The sequence below is a fragment of the Hippoglossus stenolepis genome, chromosome 23 (assembly GCF_022539355.2).
Source record: "Hippoglossus stenolepis isolate QCI-W04-F060 chromosome 23, HSTE1.2, whole genome shotgun sequence".
Lineage (NCBI taxonomy): Eukaryota > Metazoa > Chordata > Actinopteri > Pleuronectiformes > Pleuronectidae > Hippoglossus > Hippoglossus stenolepis.
Window position 1 is genome coordinate 13081269 of NC_061505.1, and position 21146 is coordinate 13102414.

Sequence of the window (21146 nt, forward strand, 5' to 3'; positions counted from 1 at the left end):
GAGCACGATTATATTAACCTACAAACAATCATTAATACTGTTGTGATAGCGGATTCATATCGTTATCAGTGACAGACATAGGTCATTAACGAAAATGCTGCAGCGATGCTTCTCTGTCAGTCAATGTATCAAATCCGCCCCATTTTAGATAGTTGGTTGTGATTGGCCCAACCTGTCTCAGGATGGATGCAAACCTGTTTGAATGAGGAGGGGGGCAGAACCATTCACCAGAGCAGATCAAATTAGCTCCCTGCTCAGTCTGGTTTCAGGTTAGTGCTTTTTCAAACTAACATCTAATAAAGCTGACTTGAATATTTTTTATATAAAAATGGATCTAATTGAATCTTTGCAGTGTTAAAGATGTCCCAATTAGTGACAAACCCATTATCCCTTCAGCTCTATTGTTTTAATGGTGCAGGCTGCAACTGTGCTAGTTTGATTGTGTCACATGACTTAATGACCAATGATCTCTGCAAGCCTGAGTTTCTAGTGTGCCACAATAACGTTATAAAGTATAAAACAGATGCTTTATACTCACAAATGCAAAAGTAAGATTGAGATCGTTTAAAAAATTTCAGCAGATATAAAGAAGCAGTGCCCCATCTCATGCTTTGTACAATCAGCTGGATCCCAGCCACTAGCAAAAGGCATAAACAAATCCCTGAGTACGTGAGTGTGCGTTTACGTTTGTGTATCCAATCAGCTCTCTGAAGCTCTGTAAACAAGGCCGTGGTGTGTGGCGGCACTCAGCATAACCTCACTCAAGGACGTTCTCATGTTTGCATATGTGTGTTTGTGTTTATAGTGGGAGCGGGTGGGTCAGATGGGATTCACACCTACAGGTCTGATGGTGATTGTGCTGAAGGACACAATCCATCAACAGTCTCAGTGGTGCACACCTTGCCTGAATCGAGTCAGTGTGCGTGTGTTGTTTTTCTGGTTCTTGAGATTGGTGGCTGACACAGGAGTTGTGGTGCTAGCTGACAACATAATCAGGATTATGGCGGATGATGTTTTGGCTGATTTATTTTTCCCTGTCTCCTTTGTTAGCATAAATGCTGCTTCCCACCGCTGCATTTTGGCTCGCTGCCAGCGTATGTGTACTCCGGGACAAATGGGTAAGCCCAGCGTGAGTCAAGCTCTGGTGGGAGATTCAGATTCAGACGGATACACACACACACACACATTTTCACTCATGCAGTATATACACACCCACACCACATCAGTCTAATTCATTGATTTTTCAATCAGATCTGATTCTCCATCAGAGCTGCCGCTCATTCTTTTCAGAGCAGAATAGAATGAACAGCCGTGACCACTGACGCTGAAATAAGTCAAAAGAAAGAGTCGGGGGGAGCAGAGATAAAGTGCTAATAAGATGAGGAGATGGGGGGGCAACTTTCTCAAGGTGACTGCTGGAGACCACTGCAAACACATACAAATGAGTTGGCTGAGCAGAATTAGAGAGAAGGTGTGGTAAATGGAACCAAGCACAACCCATCTGCAAAGTGTGTAGATGCTGCCCTCCTCTCGTCCCCCTGCCTCCCAAATTGAGATTACACGCATGCCTCTCTGTGTTCGAGCCCTGTGTCATTTGAGGTGAATGATGAGAGGAGAAGACATGAAATCTGAGTATTTCAGTTACAAAATGGCTGTTGGCCCTTAGTCTTTTCCTCTCTTTGTCACAGACATTCTGCACACATTAAGTGAACGGGCAGTGGCTGATTTAGCCAGCGAGGAGTCTGAATGTTATGCAACCGCCCATTTCTTCTTACATAACGCTGCAGTTTCAGAATGGAAGATTAGCCCCACTATACTGTTCTCCTTGTAGCAGATGCCTCAGCCGATTTCCACTCACAGACATTATGCATCACATGTTGACAAGCTGATTAGCCTTATATCCTCAGAAGGGAGAGGCAGAGATACCATATGATGCTATATCAGGCTTAGTTGCACAAACATGTGGGGCATCTGTCACTAATATCAATGTACTACCTAACTGCAAATAGCACATAAGATTCAACATTAGTGTATAGAGCTGGTATAAGTTGAAATGCTCAAGCTGTAACAGTCTGAAATAGAAAGCTGCCTTAAACCATCTGGAAGTGTCAGATTTGTGGTTTAAAGAGGGTACGACTGATCGCTTTTTCGCTGGCCATCCAGTAAAAATCTATTTATCAATCATTTTCTCTGGCCACGCTGCTCCACTGGGTGATTCATAAGCTAATAAATACTGCAGCTCCACATACTTGTGCTTGTTCGTCAAGTTAGGCTCAAGCAGATACAGGCTGTGATACATTATTGGGGAAATGAGAGAGAAGCTGATGAATGGTTTGCGTTTGCACCACCCGCCGGACTATTAATATGAAATCTGTCAAACCAAATCAGCAGAATCAGCAAATTCCTGAGCTGGTCAGCCATGTTCCCCCACCGATTCTTGAAGCACGTTGAGACAGCAAAATGCAAAACACCTCGAGGGATTTAAAACGGCCGCCACTGTATCTGCCAGAGTCTTGCTGAATCTATCCGGCAGTTGCGTCTCTGTCTGTTGTTTTTCTCTCTCTAATTTGCCTTTTTGGAAGTCATGTATCAGATCTAAGAGGCGAATGCAGGAAGATGTTGAGGAAATGCAAATAGATCGAGAGGGAGATGTGTGCGGAGATGAAGCTGTAGGGGGTGTTCGAGGAAAAAGCGCATCATGATTAAGAAATGAAACCAAGAAACAAAAGCCATCAAAAAATGCATTCACATTCTTCTTTTGTCTGTTTTTCCCTCTTCTTAATTGACTACCAGCGAGAGAACAAGATCTTGACATTTTTAAGGGGCTTTGAAGATGTCAAAGCACCTTTAGGCCTGTGAGGATCATCAAGGTTCCTTCTGTGTTGTTATCGAAGTGTTACACTCTGCACCTTGCTCCTCCTCTTCCTCTTCTTCCCGGCGTGATCAGCCAGGGCTCTCGTAAGGCTGCTGATAACCCTGATACACACAGGCCAAATGCAGCCACGTTCTAATGCACCCTCATTCTCATTCCGCTCTCGCCTGCAGCGTTTACCTCGATGCACTCTCGCACGCTGCAAGGTCATGTTGAAATATTTCAGATGGAAATGCTCTCCGTATTCCAGCACTGCTCCTTCTTGTCTGCGGCTGCTGCACAGAATTCCAACGCCACTTTTCTTTGTCTTTGACAAAAAAGGAAGGAGAAACTCTAATTTGAGGATTACGCAAACTTTTCTTTCCTTTTTTTTTTGTGGCCACTCAAATCTGTAGTCAACTATCTGTTATGTAAAAAGCACATCAGCAAGTTGTGCTCTGCTAAAAAAAAATGTTTTTCATTGTACTCAGACCTAAGATATTTGGCTAGATTTATGCTTGATTAATTAAAATAATATCCAAGAGAAAATCTATACTTAACTTTCTTACTTTTCTCATCTGATAAAATCTTTCCCGTTAAAACTCTAAAAAATAATATCCACTCAAGGTCTTTGTTTAACTCAACCTCCGTAAATTCAGAGAGATGCTGCCTTCCTCAGACACTTGAGGTAAAAATTGGATGTGATTGAAAATCTATCATAAAGCAGTGAGCTTTCCCTCTAGTCTACAGCGGACCCCCTACCTGCACCACTGATTGACCTACAGATGGAAAAAGAAAATGTGCTAACCATTGGATAAAAGACAAAAAGCGTAACATTCTCACTCCTGACATTGGCTGACAGCTGCAGCAGATTTAGAGCTGCTAAGCAGTAGTTTAAACGCTGTAGTGTTTAAAGAGCAGCCAGGGCTTATTGTCAGTTACCTCCCAGTCCCTCCGTTTCAGTGTTGCAGGCTTCACTGCTCCCAGTCATTCAAGGAGTTTTTTTTCCGCTTCTGTTTCCAGAGATATGTTCGCTTAAGGGAAATGGCCATTACCGCTGCATTAAAATCGTTTAAGAAAAAAACACTGGTTCCCATCGGCTTCCCACTGTAATGGGCTCAATACATTCCCTCAGCACCAGGAAGAACCCTAATGTTGCGGAACACAAATGCTAATCTCTCTGTAAATATCACTCAAATTCACTCTCCCTTCTGCTTCTCAGTCATAATAGCATTGGTTCATTATGCTTTGCCCTGGCAAATTGAATTAATTCTCCAGGCAAAGGTGTTATGATTCTTCTAATCTTCCTGGTGGGGTGCAATGGACACAATCCTGGCTCTTCCAATTGATCTACCCACATTTCACTCACCATCCCCATGTTGTTGTTCTTGCTGCAGTATCTCAAAGGTATCAATAGTCAAAGCTTTGATTCAAATATTATTAACATGTGCCCTGCTAATCTCTCTCTGACTGTATTCATATTCATGTCTGAGAATCAGTATTGGATTTTGGCGTGCATGGGGAGAGCGAGTGTCAAGACTGCATGGGTCAGTCCATAACATGAATCAATTGATTAAGTGCCTTGGAAGCTAGAAGCACTTGGACATTTGAGACGTCCAAGCCTCTTTGCAGGATGAGATCATTTGTTGAGCAGTCCATCAGGCTCCACTCTGAGGAACTCATCTTGGTCTAACTCAGTTCTGATCTTCATAGAGAGCTCTTTGCTGTATCTGTTTCCTGTTGTGCTTCCACACTGACTCCTCTTGTTTATTCTGACTCTTGATCTGTGACTTATATTCTGTTGATCCCTCTATAGCATTAATCACGGCCAGCAGCACTGCCTCTTTCACTGCCATTTGAGCATGCTCAATTAATAGCCTAATCATGGCTGTCATCAGTGCATGGCCATACTGTGGCCTTAGCTAAATATTACCCACTTCATGCAGCACCGAATAGTGGTTAGAGTGTGCATAAATTTGACTGTGATTATACCGCTCATTAGCTTATTGTACAACCTCTGCACTTATTTACTCAATTAACTTGCTATTTTAAGTTCTGTTAACATTGGGGGGGGGGGTTATTTTCGTTTTTTAAATACTTAATCAGCCATGAATAATGGAAAACCGCCGCGAGCAAAAGCCACGCGTTCACCTCTGAATATCTTGGCATATGGAAGGTGGCAAAATAAATGCACATACCTAATGAGATAATGGAATCAATGAAGTTGTTGCCGCCGCAGTGGGAAGATGAGCACTGTGTAAAAGTGACCCTGTCTGCAAATGAGCTTGACCCTGTTGTGACGACCAGGAAGTGTTCCGGGTTGGGCAGGGATGGGCAGCAGGGTCTTCTGGGTGTGCAGAACTAAACAGCGACAGAAGATTTACTGTCGGACAGATAATTTGTCTGTAATGATGCTGTCTGGTGTATGTACTCTGTCTGTTTCTCGCTCCCCCACCCCTCATTCTATGCCTCTCTTGCACGCTGTAACTCTGTAAATGACTTTGACCTTTCCTGGGACTGAGGACAGGACCCACAGAGGGAGAGCAGAAAGATGGCGGGAGATGAGAGTAGAGTAGGCGGTTGACTGTAATAAACTCGAATCAGTGGGCAGCTGTCAACACTAATAGATGGGAGAGGGGAGGGGGTCACTGGGTTGATGAATTCTAAAGGTGCCTGAGTCCTCAGCGAGTACTTGTTCTTTACGAGGCTGATGTGGGAGAGATCTGATGTTCCATCTGAAGCAGGATGATAGACCAATGACCTGGTGTGATTGATTATGTGCTTCATTTTTTTGTTAACCAGTTAGCTGTTAAAGCTGTAGGCAAGAAAGTCAGAGATTTCGTGGGATAGGCTGAACACAGAATGTTATAATGACTCAAAATTACTTAAAATTATACACCCATAAAAAGCAATTTTCCCTGAAATGTTGGTTTTGTGTAATTTTTTTTATGTTAAGGACTCTTGATTGTACTGTATTTAGCTACACCCTGAGCTAAATTTGTCTTTTGTCCTCTGCCTGTAGGAACGGGGAAAGATCGGCGTGATCTTCAACGTGGGAACGGACGACATAATCATCGAGGAGAGCGCGGTGATGGTGAGCGACGGCAAATACCATGTGGTGCGTTTCACACGCAGTGGTGGCAATGCCACACTACAGGTGGACAGCCAGCCCGTCATCGAACGTTTCCCCTCAGGTAGGAACAGGTCCCGAATCTGGGCAATGTTTGATTAAAGCCTTCACAGTTTGAATTCTCAGATAAACTTGGTAACACAATGGAGAGAAAAAGAGGGATGTTATTGAGTGTGCCACCTGCCTCTTCAAGTAATTTTTATAGAACACTCTGTAAGGGCTCCAGTTTATTTATCATGGCATTCATATTTAGAGCGTGTCTGCATTATTCTAGGTGATTAAGTCAGGTTCTGGTCTAAAAAGCAAGAAGAGCAAAACAGTTTTCCTCAGGCAAGCAATCTCCCGTCTAAGAGCATCGACCTCTCTGCAGTTAGTCTTTCACTGTAGCTCCTGGCACTGTGAAAGCCAGCACTGAATCAGGGCCAGCACAACGTGAATATGCCGGTCAGGTTTGTTTGGTGAGCATAGGATACAGAGGGAGCACACTTTACACTGGGAAAGTATGTGGAGGTGTTTAGACATGCCTTGGCTCCAAGATAAACACCGACGCAACATCATTACACATACAGACTTTAAATGAGGGCAAGCACCCGATGAGTCACTGCTTGGAGTGTGCTAATTCCCCTGCTTGCTGTTTAACCATAATCATGGAATTCTATTTTGGCCCAAATGATGAGGCTATTTTCGGTGGTACAGAAGCACTCACTTAATTTCTCTCTCCATTGTGTTTACCCTCTGTTCATGGTTGTTTTAAGGAAGACATTTTGTGCTCCCATCATGAATTTGCATCCGGTGAATACCAGGCGAAGCCAGTCTTTCCTGCCAGTGTAAGGTATTAATGATCACGTGGAAAACTAATAACCTGCTGGAGTTTTTCAAAGATTTTCTTATATTTCAACATCAGACTTTTACATTTCCTTCCCCCCTGGAGTCAGTGTGTTCCGTCTCCGTTGTCTAAAAGCACTATGTACTGTCATTGTTTAAAATGGCTGCTAATGTGGCCGTGATATTTACTCTAGTTGACATGGAGCAGTGCGACTGTGGCATCCTCTGTCACAGCAGTGATCCCATATTTTGAGGCTATGTTTTGGCATTGAGAGAAGTGTATTCTCTTGCTAATCCATCAGCACAGTGAGGCCGAACTGAGGGGCATGCATCACAGCCAGAAGAGGAAGAGCCCTGACAGATCACTCTTTTCAGTTGTTATTATGATGGAAATACAGCCTCTTTCCGCTATAGCAAACACGCCAAAGAAGAGCCTTCAACAACAGTGGCACTCAACAGTAGCACTATGCGCTTAGAAGATGACATCGCAGCAGCGTGTTAACATTGGCAAGTGAGCGACATCATCCATATCCGTTTTGTCGCATCAAGAAACGCAAATGCACAGCCCATAATGTATTCTTTTTATTCCTCTTACCTTCCGCCCTTCTGGCTTCTGCTGTTGTCTTAGTCAAACATTTCTTTCCTTTTCCTCCGCTGATCAAGATTTGAAGAGTGTTATTTTGTTGTTGTTTGTTAGTTTACTTGAGGAGTTTCGTGTTTGTCTGCAGGGGGCTGGAACCCGTGTGAAGTTTTAGGAGGTTACGGGAAATGAAGAAAGGAAATGGATGAAGAGGAGAGGTGTGTGGGGGGGTGCGTAGTTGGTTGATTTGTAGAATGGCTTTTATTCATTTATGTGAACTAGATCCTTTCAAACTATTTTTGGGTGCGTGCTTTGATGGCTTCGGCACCTGCTTTGAAGGCTCTACTCGTCATCGTCTGGTGGGGCGGCGTCCTGGGGAAACAGAGATGTTACACATTAGGAAAGCAAAACCTCGGATGAGGCTGAGGCACAAAAGGGCGGAGGAATACATAGGGGAGAGAGCGAGTGAGTCAGGGATGGAGCGAGGAATTTGGGGATTGCAACTTCCTAACTGAGACAGGAACCGTGCAACGAGACAGTGTGACGTTATATCTTGTAGAAAGGAGAAATAAGTATGGGGAAGCTCCCTTGTTGAAACAAGTTTCTCTAACCCAGATTCAGACATCTTTTGATTCTCTAAACGAGACAAAACACTCCATGCTCACTATTTGGGAGCGTGTTCAGAACCTACTTCATTTTCTTGATGCTTATATTATGTAGTATCATTGCCATGTCCCAGTGGACGATTGAAAACATCTTACAGTGTCCACGTAGCCAGATTGAAAATAAAAAAAGAAGAAGTTGTGTCGAAAGATATTTCCAACAGGGCTCTCTATTAGTTGTTACAGGTGCCAAATTTGTCTGGTTCTTCTGACAAAACACGGATGTGCAGTTTCCTGTGAAATCTCCTTCCCCAAAAGGACTGTTGTGTTCCAAATCAAGCAGTCTTGTTGGGAGGTTGTTGCAGTTTTGAACCCTGTCTAATGCTTTGTGCTCACAGAGCTACATGTGGGATTTATCCTCTTTGTAGTCCTGGTCTAAGAAATGCAAACGTTCCCAGAGGAGAGGGATGAGAATTGTAGAGAATGTAAATCTGTCATCTCGCACAAGAAGCACGGAGACAGGTTATCTATGTGTATCTTTTTCTGACATTTTTGTACACTATAATTAGGGCCACAGTCCGAAAGATGTGTCAGATTCAGATGAGTTTGAATTGCTGTCTGCACAAAGCCTCCGTTAAGGCCCCGGCAGCAGGCTTATAAAGAGAAGGCCACAGCGAGGTGATGATTGAGGGAGACAGGATGTTGACAGCAAACATGGCCGTCACGGGTCAGGCACATTCATCGGCAAAGCAACACGTCTCCTGACGTCCCACGAAGTGATGTTTGTGGTCCTTAGGGAGTGTGTGTCTGTGGTTGTTTCGGTCCGTGTGGGATTCTATGTGCGACAGTGCATATGTGTGTGTGTGCGCGCGTTGTGCTTTTGTTTGTGTGTGTCTGTGTGTGTGTATGTATGCATTTGATGGACAGAGAGCAGACAAAAAGTGTCAGAGGAGCACCCGACCAACTAATCCAGCGTGTCAGGTGTCCCCAGTGGGTCTTCCAGCAACAGTTATTGGCCCACCCTGCCTTCCACATTCCCAAAATGGCAGACTGGCTCAATAAAAACAGCCCTGTGTCACACTGAGCACCTCAACCTGGCCACAGACAAACAGGCAGATGTTAGCAGCAGTGCCATACGGACCATAATTGTACCATTTCACACCCAATTCCCTTTATTTACTGGTCATCTGCTGTGACGAAGGTAGCAGACCCCATGTTGCTAATTGTTTAGTCTGTGCTGGTTTATTTTCAATTTAATACCACAGCCAGGAAGAATATTTAGTCCCGATTTTCTGAAGGGTGGGCATCATTATCAAATGCACACACCACTAGTACACAGCGGCCTCATCAGTGTTCTAGATTTTGGCTTGAAAGCTTTGAGGTTTTATTCGTTGTTGTGTTACCAGACCACAGGTTCCTCTTGTTAGAAATAATAAAGTAATATTTATTCCAGTGAGAATTACTTCAAAAGAGAGTTTATTCTTTAAGACAGTATTTCTGACAGAACTGGACGCAGCCCAGGTTGGGATAATCCCCTCTGACCCATACAGACTCTGAAATGAATGCAGAACAAAGTAGAAGACTATCCTCACTTTTGCTTTGGGGCTTTTTTAGCTTCTGTGTTATACTAAATAAAGCACAAATATGAAGCTTTTAAGTTAAGATACAACACATTCTTCCCCTATAAATGAAAAGTAAAATTCCTGAGGAATAAAATGAACCTTTGCTGATTTGCAAACATGCATAGGTTTTGCAACCATAGCCTTGCTTGACCTGAAATGACTAGTAGCATAGTGGCTAAGTTTCGCTAATATAACGCTAACGATATTGAATTGAATATTGTTGTATTTCATTTCTACTATATTCAACTATTATTTACTAATAGGAAGATTAATTCATTTTATATTATATAATCTTGACTTAATAATTTGATTAATGTACCTTTAATATTAAATGTTTAACAAGATCAATTTGTGTCTATCTATAATAAGTCATTTGATATTTTTGATGTATCCATCAACAATTAACCAGCAACCTCAATTCGAAATGATCAGTGTTTGTATCCTAATAAGCCTGTGTTATTCAAATCCTGAATACAGGATACATACTGAATACTGATGTAGTGGGAATCTGCCTCCATGTTATTGTTTTATGGGCTGTTCTCTCCCAACTCTCTAACTGATCAGATGAAGTGAGTGGGGTGCTGCTACAGTATTAATCCCCTTCTTATGAGGAGAAGGCCGCCTTTCCAGCAGCTGCTGCTTTAAAACAAGTTTGAGTAGGAGAAAGAAAGAGCTTCAAGGAAGAAAATGTCCTAATGGTGTGGTTTTGAGAGTGCTTATATGATTGAGTTGTGTATGGTATACCTTGGTCTTGGTGTGTATCTTATATTAATGTGACTGTGTATGTACAAATGTATATGTTTGTTCACCTTTATTGCCCGTGTGCATATACATGTGGTGTATATACATCTACATTTGTATGAGAGAATGTGTGCAGTGAACAATATGTAGGTGTTGTTGCGTGAATGCCGACTCGGCTTCTAATCATCACCTTGTCTCTTTGTAAATCGCCTCACATTTCCATTTTTTGTGGCTGTAGTAGTTCGCCACAGTAAATTAGTGAGAAGGGGGCTTCAGGAAAAATCTGTCCATTTGCTGTGGGTTTATACCACACTTGGCATTTGGGCTTCATCGCAGTGCCCCCCTGAGCTTTGGATAATCATTTTGCATTTTACAGCCGTAGTTATGTTGTCACCATCGCACCATATTGGCTGTGATTAACATATTTTGCTGGCTCATAACTGTGTCATTATGACCAGTGAGAGCACACAGCGTGCCGTCTTTCTTCCACACTTACTGTTTCTTTCTCACATGCCAGTATTTCCTGACAGTAAATCTCCTATAAAACTGTCACGTTGATTTAGTCTCTGACAAGGCTGCGGTTGAGCAAAATTAGAATTAGAAAGTGGAGTCGGTGGCGGTGGGCCTGAGGATGCTGGGGGTGGTGTGGGGGTTGCGTGAGTGAGGGGTGGAAGCAACGGAGATCGAGCAGATGAAAAGCAATAGCACTCTTCACCAAGTGCCGGGTACGCATTTCTGAAAAATGATAGACTGAGGGAGGAGAAGAGTGTTGGATGGAATAAAAGAGAGGCGAGATCCAGTATGCATGCTGGAAGCTAACCGCTGTCTCTGCCGTGATGGATGAGGATTTGCACGTTCCACAAATTGGATTGCATCACAGCAGGGAAGATTACATGAACAGTGGCCCTATACAGCGTAATACAGCACATGCACGCTCCTGACATGCAAGAGTGCGCACACATATTGTTACATTGTCCACAAGCCAAGGATTAATTTCATAACAAACACACAAATTACTTGGTACTTGTAATGCACCCAGACAATCAATGCTCATTTTTAACAGACTAGCACACCGCTTACTACCGATCATAAATCCGTGAGAGGAAAGATGGACCAAGTATAAAGAGAGGGCTATTGTCATTCCCTGTTTTCTTTCTGTAAGGCGTTTAGAGAAATCCACTCAGCGTGGCGGCTGACCATTAGAGAGAGGGAAAAATGGAAGTAGGGAAAAATGTGGGTTCACGAAGGAGGAGAGAAGATCTCTGTGTGGGAGAAAACAGCTCAGACAGAAGAGCTGGAGCTCTTAAGATCTTCTTACTCAACTGGTCTAAGAAAAGGGGTCAACAAAGCTCTTGGCTGCACTCTTTCCGTATCATCCCTTGGACCTTTATGTCCCTATTGTTTCTAGATATCCATCGTCCATTGTCTTGGCCACCTCCCCACGCAGAGAGAAAGAAAACCAAGCGTGAATAAGCATGGAAGATAAAGAGACATTGTAGAGGCAGCCCAAAAGATCTGCTTCCCTTTTCCCTTTGGCAAAAACAATATGAAAGCACTCAACTGAGCCAGTTAAAATGCTAAAAGTAGGGGAGACCAACAGGATTAGGACAGGAGAGGGATGCACTTTGTACAAGACAACACAGTCAGACAAATAGCTGGAGGCATATGGACTAGATTTCACTTCACTAGCTCAGGCCTCCACACAAGAAATATGGAAGCAGTGAGTTTGATGCCCACAAAGCAGAAGATGAGAGTCAGAGGAGCGAGCTGGAAGATGAACACAGCACAGCGTGGCCTCATGTCCTTACATCACATCCATTTGAGAGGGGACACCTATGTGCTGTAGGTTATTCTCATGTGTCTGTAATCTATGGCACTGAGAGTCCTGACCGTTTGCAGTGTTGCAGCAGTACAATGAAAGTCCCACTCATCAACTAAATGAATACTGCAGCAGTGGAAAGTACATAGGAGCAGTGCAGTAATTAAGTCCACCTTTGACTGGTTTTGTTTTAAGAGCTATTTCAAATTTAAGACTCAAGTGTTCAAACTTACTTTTAATTTCTGCTCCACTACAGAGGAGATACAGAGATGTAGAAATATTCAGCTTTTCAACCCATGACACTTTTTATGATCATCATATGATATGTGATTAACTACTGTTAGTATATACATAGTTAATATTAGATTTAAAAGTAGTTTAACATGAATTTACAAAATGTCACCAACTGAATCAAAGACTCTCTATTTCTGATAGATATTTACTAAGAATTGTTTTAGCATTAAAAAAAATAATCAACTGTCCAAATATTTGATATACTACATCCGATACCTTCTCTTTATATCTCTGTGTCAGGTTAACTTTTGAATGCAGGCCTCACTACTGCTGCTTTTACTCACGAGGACTAGAGTGTACAAGAAGAGAATTCCTGTTTGAATGGTCCCACTGATACCATGAAGTAGCGGAGGGATTCTTATTTCAAGTTGCTCAGGCTGAATTAAAACCAAAATTATGAACATGTTCATTAACTCTAGTAGTTAGTGGAGTAAGCAGCAGGAGTTTTTGAAGTTGGGCTCCAGACTGTGTGGGAGTCAGTCATATATATGATATGATGCATGACCGACATTTGTCATAATTTGGATTTTTATATTACGCGATTCAGGACTAAACAGCAGAAAAAATCAGAAGCTGTTAAATGAAGTCAACCCGCTCAGCCACTTGTCATTGGTGACAGCTCCACCTCATTCTGTGAGTCCTTATTGGGCCTCTGGTGCGCTGCGACTCCCTCTGATTGGATCTTGCACAGTTGGAAGGTATCTCCAATTATTGGCCTGTGGCTATGAGATGATGGAGGAGAAGAGAACAGAGAAGTGGTGAAGAAAGTACTGACGAGGAGAGAGCGAGAGATGGAGGGAGACATGGCTAAGTAGTGCAGAGCAGGAGAGGGAAAAGATTGCTTTGGGTAATTAGAGAAGTGACAACTTTGATTTCCACATGAGTCGGGGTGGGGGGGCTTTCTCTGGCTCACTCTGGCAGCCACCCTCGCACAAATCCACCGTGGCCGAGATGAAAGGTGGTGAGGATCCCGTGGAAGTGAGAAGAGCGTGGGGAGAAGAAATGAAAACGAGCTGTTGGATTGATAACTGCTGCACAGATGAAAGATGAGTGAGAAAGATGAGTAGTTAAAACAGTGAGATTTCATCTCTTTCAAACGCATGCCAACACAAGCGGTGGGCGACGTATTTACATTGAACAAAGGAGTCTGGTTAGGAGGTAAATGGCTTTCTTTTCCTTTGCCGCTTCACATGAAGAGACAACTTGCCTGCAATCGTTGGCTTAAACGAATCGGGAGAGGAGAAAAAAAATGCTGCAAAGAAATGCCATCTTATGTAAATGATATCCCTTTTTGAGCATCTTAAAGTGAACAGATCTGATTGTGCAGATTAATTCAACTTCAAACAATCTAGATATGTTAAATTTTCTTAATTTTACTATTGTAATCCTGAGACCCTAAAAAATATTGAAACATAGAAACATCAGAAACAGGTTGACTATCTATCATGCCCTATGACTTTTTAAGAAAACAGGACTTTTGGGATTTAAGAACAGAGATGAATTTAGTAGCATAGGGTTACAGTACATGGGGCAGTGGTTTCCTCTCACCATCTGCTCTGAGAAACACCCAGTGGATATGAGAGCAATCCATCTAAAGTTACCTAATGAAAAACAGAATGAGGCTGGTTTGACAGAGAGCGGTTTCTGTGAGAGGGAGGGAGAGCGCGATGGCTGGTGGCCAGTCGTCTCCAATGTAATCTCCATTCTTGTGGATGGATTTCCAATGTGGGTGTCCTGTACAAGGGCATCTGGCTGCCTGCCTGCCTGCTACATGATATACAGTTGGCTCCTGGGAGAGTCTCCACACACGCGCTCACATGTGGTCACACATATGCACCGATACGGAAGGAGACAGAGGGCAAGACCGAACAGTGTGTGATTCATATGCTAGATTATCAGCACACTCGAGCCCGACTCTGCCAGACAGACATAAAAATCAGACACTCTACACTCCCAGCTCGTACACAGGTCTCTCGCCCCGACCTCCACCTTGCTTTCTGTCTCCCAGAGGTGCCAGCCAGTCAGTGAGTCCTTGCCCTGCCCCTAGCGCAGCAGCTGTGATACCCACCCCGGACACGGCCCCATCATATCTGTTGATGTAGCCAATGCTTCAGGCGCCAAACTCAGGGTGCGAGAGATGGAAAGACAAAGTTTCTGTCTTCCAGAGAGGAGAGAGTGTTTCAGGGTGGACAGTCTGCACCTTAGGGGTCCAGAGGCTTGTCGGCTGGGCAAACAAACGTGATTAGTGTAAGTAAGTGTGGGGCAGCCTGGGACATGCACTCAATCTGCTGGTTTGTGATCCATACCCTGTCCTACACCTCGTGTAAGATTAGTTATCTGTTTGCTCTATATTTAAAATACACAAGCTTTTTCATCATATGTCCACCAGTAATACAACTCAGTATGCTACAGATATTTATCATTATGCCTATTCATCACATTAAGGATAAGAGTTTATTCAGTTAATGAGATTTTATTTTGACATGCAACTCTTTGAATAGATCATTTAAAAAATGGCCCAAAATGGTTGAAATGCATGAGGATGATGAGAAATCATTAATATTGATAATGCTCCAAAAATACTGTATCCTACATTTCCCTTAATGCAACCAGAAGCATCTCTGGTAAGCTCCACCCAGCACTTTAAGTCACAAGGCTGTGGCAAAATCAGGTTTCTTCTCTCAGACTTGACCAAGGATCCTCCTCTCTAGAAGTGAATGATTGGAGTGCACCTTTAAGGGAACACAAGTCTCCATGTAAACTGACTGCAGCCACTTGAGTCCTTAAGTCACGCTAGGCTATCAAAGAAAAAATATATTCCTCAACAGCTTAGAGGCACGTTTTGATTTACTAGTTTATATTTCTCTCTTGTATATCAGATTTCCTTGAGCGCCAGGTCCGATTGCATTGTTTTGCCGTCTTTCATATCAAGCAAAGGCAATAGTCTTGGGAGAGGAGCCAGTGCGATAATGGCGGTGAGGGAGAAGAGAAGGGCCCAGATGTTTAATCTATCCCCCCATTCTCATGCAGAGCAGGCTTCAGCTGGTGTGGAGACGAGCGAGAGGGGAGACGTTTCTCTGGTTCACTCAGAATGACTTATTTCTCCAAGGATCCCAGTCGAGCAGATGCAAACAAACAAGCGGGACAGGGAGGAATTTACATTTTCTGACACTGCGGTGGAGAGGATACAAAAGCTGTCCAACAGAACTTTATGGCATTATTTTTTCCTGTATCTCTACATTCATTTTTGCGAGGGTGGCTGCCAAAATTACATTATGGTTTCCATGATTTCCATTACTTCCCCAGTTTGCTTTACCTTATGTCTTTTTGTTGAATAGATACAAAACCATTGTGTGTTGGATCCTCAGTGATTATTGTTGTTGATGATGTAGATTCTTCTCTCCCGTGTATGCCAGGGAGAGAAGATACATATACATACTGTACATATACAGGTCTCTCTTAGCATTTATAGCTCTCCTTTCCAAGCACTTAGTATGACTGTGTGGAGTAATGGAGGGCAATGCCTGCATTACATTGTAATGCATTTAATCTCCCACCACTAAACTCACCGTGTTACCTGGCAGGGAAGAAGGATGGAGGGAAGGAGGAAGAAAGAATTAACAATAAAGAAAAGTAATTGGTGGAAAGGGAAAAGGTGGAAGGTAGAAACTCAAGTTAAATGGAGAAATAAAAGGGAAAACTCTGCAAGAAGAGAGGGAATAGGACATAGTGGAAGGAGGAAGGAAAGAGTAAAGGCTATAGAAGAAATAATGGGAAATGGACTTTGGCAGAAGGTTAAGAATGAACCGTGGATGAAGGATTGTTTGAGAACAAGGGAAGGACAGGCTGAGAAGAAGAGCGGTTAGAGGGGAAGAAGCAGGCTCCAAGGATAAAGTGAGTAAGACAAGGAAAAGGGATTAAGGAAAGCGCGATAGAAGCAAGAGAGGAAGGAACTATTCCTCAGAGGAGGCACAGAGCAAAGGAGGGTGAGAACATTTGAGAAGCTGTTTCCTGGCTGCAGTATCTAACAACCGCCACTAGGGGGAGAAGTAGTTCATACTCATTATCTACCATTATTTGGATGATAAAATGGATCCTTCATAGGATTAAGTTACTGGAAGCGGCTGCCTCAATGTGATTCAGACAAAGTTAGAAGATGAGGTAGCAGATGTGAAAATAGAATCACAGCACTGATTCATCTCCCTGCCTCCCACTATATTCCTTTCTGTTTGTTGTTATTTTGATCACCTTTAAATTGCTCCACCTTTTAGTTTGTTCACATCCCCTGCAGGGCTTATTCAGGCATTATTGGAGGCAGTAAAAAGCGCCATTACCACCAATTACACATTATTCAAAGATCAAAACACGCAGGAACAGCTTCACTGCTTCATTTTCTATCTTTGCCTTTCTGAGTCAGTTCTCTCGCCCAGATGAGCAGAGAGTTCCAGGTGCAGCATATGAATAACACTGAGTCAGATGTTGCAGTACATTGGAACCACGTTCTCCTCCATGCCTAACCTGCTCGCCCTCTATATGCTCCTCCATCCATCTGCTGTCTGTTATTCATTCCTGCTTTCTTTCTTCTCTCCGCTTTTCTTTCTCTTTTCACTTTACACATATTTTTTTCAATGTAGCTTTTCTCCCCATGCACAAACAACTGTGTATTTTCGTATACACACAGTTCCTCAGTGCGTGTGAGCCATTATTGCGCAGGCAGGCGTGGGTAGAGAGACCCCTGGGGAGTGGAAGTAGGTACTGCAGAAAGGAGAGGTGGTCTATTTTAGATCACTGCGGCAGCACAGAGCAGCGAAGGGAGCAAAATCAAAGTATACTAATTAGGATGCAGGATTTAGTTCAGAGCTCTCCTATTTGCTGTTTAGACTTTGCTCCCAAGCCCTCCCTCAGTCTCTGACTATTCTCTCTGCAGCCATTGTCGAACCATATGGCTCTTTAACATTTCATATGGTAACAGAACCACTAAAACCGACTCAAAGTCAGGCTGAGACTTTAAAGATAATGTTCACTGGTGAATGAGAGTGAAATCACAGCAATAGTTCATTACAGAAACGTCTGCTTTACCCCAGTAGGGTACTTGGCTCCATTGGCTCAGTTATGCAGTCGGAACTTGGACTGAGTCGTGCTGTGGTGCTATTCGTGGGTAATGATGGGATATGATGACATTGGCTATGTGAATAGTCCTTAAAAGTTGAATTGAATCTCCTTGTATGTGGAAAGTGACACATTTTTTTGTTAGATTTATTGTGTTGTGTTGTAAATGAAATAGTTTCCTGTAAATTATATAAATACTATATTAAGTATGTTCTGTATTCGTCTGCGCTCCTCAAGGACGCCTGGGGATTCCCTGACCCCATTTTTTGGGGAATGACTATGCCAACATAGCGGTCTTATTTTTAGCCTGTAATCTTTGGAGATTCCTTTTTGACATACACAATAACTCCTAATTAAGTCTCTGACATCGCCACCACTTTAGACTTCATCAAACCCCGAGCCTGGCCACCACCAGCCCTCACCTCCCCCTAATTCCAGCTCCAACTCTATTGGCGGTGTTGGAGATGTGTGCAGTACGACCCAGAGGTTGATTGAAGTGAAGTGAGGGATAATAAGTTTGCACAGCAACGATGGAACTTCTTTGACTCGCTGATGAAGTGATGCTAATTGCCGAGTGCCACTGAGAAGTGCTCAATTAATGCATAAGGGAGAGAAAAAACCCTGAGAAAAACAGAGTGCAGACAGTTTCACTAAGTCCTTTTTCGCTTTAGGTGAATTGGAAAAGTCGGATTCAAAGTGAAGTGATGCTCCACGGGCAGAATGCCATCCTGTTGTCGGATTTGCGAGGTAGTGATTTCCTAATCAGCGACTCTTTGTGTGCAGTGGGAACTAAAGTATGTCTTCCTTGAAACAACCATGAAATGTGTTTTACTACTGTGTGATTATCTGACGCTCATGTGAAATAACAATGCTTTATTGCTGACATTGATGTGTCTTTTCCTGCTTTATTCATTTACAGTGTACTAAGTGTGTTGTTCAATGATTGCTGGTTCTGTGCGACTCTAGCTTAATTTACTTCATTACCGCTAATGTGTTTCTAAAGTGTATTCACTTTGCGGAAGTTATCTCTTCTACAAGTGTAATTATGCTTTATCTAAATAATTCATAAATCTGTTTAACTTTTTGGTACATTTTAAAATCATTTAAACTCAATGTAACTAGAATGCTGTTAACTTGTCTAACCAAACCAACCAGCCTAAAAACACATCCTCAAGTTCTTCCTGTCCTAAATAAAGCTGATTTAAAGAACATAACTTGCTAAACATTTGCCATGTTGCCCTTCTAACCTCTAACCTTTCAACTTCCAGATTTTTTGTAACCTCTCTTAATTTGTCTTCTCCAAATTTCTTAAAGGGAACTTTGATAATGAGCGCCTGGCTATTGCTAGACAAAGAATCCCATACCGACTCGGTCGGGTAGTTGATGAGTGGCTACTCGACAAAGGTAATAAAATCCCTTTAACTCCACTAATGATCTAACCGCCTAACCTACCGTTAACCACCACTCTGGAGGAGGTGCAGTGCCACGCAACAAGGGTGATTGTGATTTGGCTCTTTAACAGAACTGTGGGTCCCCTTTAATCTACTACATACTTAACATGCCCAATTGTGATTGGCTGATACATCATAATCCAATAATTTCAGTTATTCTCAATCGGTAGAGACATGTTGGTTTCTACCCCATATATTCTTTATATTTTTCAAAATAGCTCTGCACTTGAAGATGTTCACTGTGCTGTTGCTGGCATTCTAGAGAAATTCCAGCAAATACCTTTGAGCAATACCACCATTTTGTAGCATTGGTGTGTAGATAACCAGGGGACCACATGTAAAGCACCTTAAACTGGGTCTGCATCTCTTCAGAGGATTAACCCCCAAATAACCCAACATAACCCCCTAATAACCTGACCACATTTAAATAGAATATTGATTCCATATGCTTTTCCTTTTGTCTTTTGTTGGCTGAATGTGAACTTGCATTGACTATATTTAATTTTCAGTCTTGAAAACAAACAAACACTGTATGACCTGTCACAATTACTGGATTTCCAAGAAGAAAGAATCCCCCATGAAAGTCACTAAAAGTTAAAGGGACTGTTGAAGTGTTTGGTCAGTGATCAGTCTACATTCATTGCAGCGTGTGGGCGCAGTTTTCTGCCCAACAAACATAACTAGTGTTCTCAGTGTCGAATGTGGTCCCATCAAAGTGATGATTCTTTAACCCTTTGAGTGCCGAATGTCCCAACCCCTTTGTCTTTGTCATGTGGCGTGTGTTTGTGTTGCTGAAGGTGGTTGATTCTTTAAAAAATCGAGGAATAAATCAAGACAGAAATGGAGCTGACGTCTGTGTTGCAGCAGGATCGCTGACACAAAATTCTCATGCACTTTGCGAACGGTGAACTCAGGTAGTTTAAGATCAAGAAAGACAGTTATGAGAACATACAGCACAATTTAGAAGAAAAAAAACAAAATATTAGGATGAGAATTTTAACCAACAGATGGTTTTTGATTGGATTCAGAGATCTACTAAAATCACTATGCGTTAGAAGTTCTCAGCTTTAGCCAGTTAGCTTCAGGGGCTTCTCTGAATCTGTATCATAAACAAATACTAAACAGATGAGGATAATAAAGATTGGTTTCCGAGAGCAAAATGAAGTATTCATCCAACAGACAAACAAGATAAATGAGGCACTTGTATATTTATTACATAGAGGCAGAACAATCCCCACATTCATTTGCGGCTCCTGTGTTCTGACTTTTCTGTCCTCCTTCAAGGAGTGCACTTCTACTCAGGGTAGTTAGGGCACAAATCAGAATGGAAAAGGCTATGGAGATGAGAGTTGAATGAAAAACTGGATCAATAAAAAATGACTTACCCACTTATGAAATGATTTGTACATGCCATTAAACTATAAAGAGAATGAGATTGAAAGTGAATGTATTATTCTCTTTCTTCTATAGTTTGAAATGAGCCTGCATCCAATCCTTTAGATGAGAACAGTAGGAGAAAACAGGAAGATCACATAAACAAATAATCTCAATCAGACCTCAAGTGACAGCTTTGATCAGCGTGCGTCTTCAGAACAACATGCAGGACTGCCTATTTGTTTATCTGATTGGATTCCTTCAAACGAGAATCAGACACACGTCATGGACTGAAGAGGCAAAGTGGTTTTGGAAAAACAGAAAGGGTGTATAATTCTAGATAATGAGGGGGATTACCAGACATTTCCGAGCTCAAAGGGTTAAAGCTGTTTGTTGCTTTGAGAAGGAAGCAGCTAGAACTTAACACAAAGAAGCTTCTAAGCAGAATCTAACCACCTAACAGCAAATCGAACTCCACCCACACTAACCACTGAGGGCTTCTCTCATGACTTCCCACCTTCCCCTGCGAGCCTTGATTGAAACAATTTGATCAACCCTCCAGCTTCGCCCTGCTGGTGACAAATTCAGAGAGCCCTCAGTTATAACCCTGTTATAAATTATGTTTTAACGTCTGAATGCCATTGGACCTGGACGTCAGTATTTGGAAGAACTTGGACAGGTTGCGACCATCGCTCGGGACGAAAACTAAACAAAAAGCTAACAAATGTCTAACTTCCACTAAACGAAA

At 42.5% G+C, this 21146-nt stretch overlaps 1 protein-coding gene across 8 annotated transcripts in view; it reads left to right on the forward strand.

Annotated features, from left to right (window-relative positions):
• Nucleotides 1–21146, forward strand: part of nrxn2b (neurexin 2b) — a 544842-nt gene that overhangs the window by 494729 nt on the left and 28967 nt on the right. For 6 of the 8 annotated variants that reach the window (XM_035149292.2, XM_035149298.2, XM_047338919.1 and 3 more), the window contains 2 exons: nucleotides 5874–6045; nucleotides 18888–18977. In XM_035149292.2, coding sequence (XP_035005183.1) covers nucleotides 5874–6045; nucleotides 18888–18977 — 262 coding nt within the window. The remainder of the gene's footprint in view (nucleotides 1–5873; nucleotides 6046–18887; nucleotides 18978–21146) is intronic. The other 2 variants (XM_047338920.1, XM_047338921.1) reach the window with 1 other exon arrangement.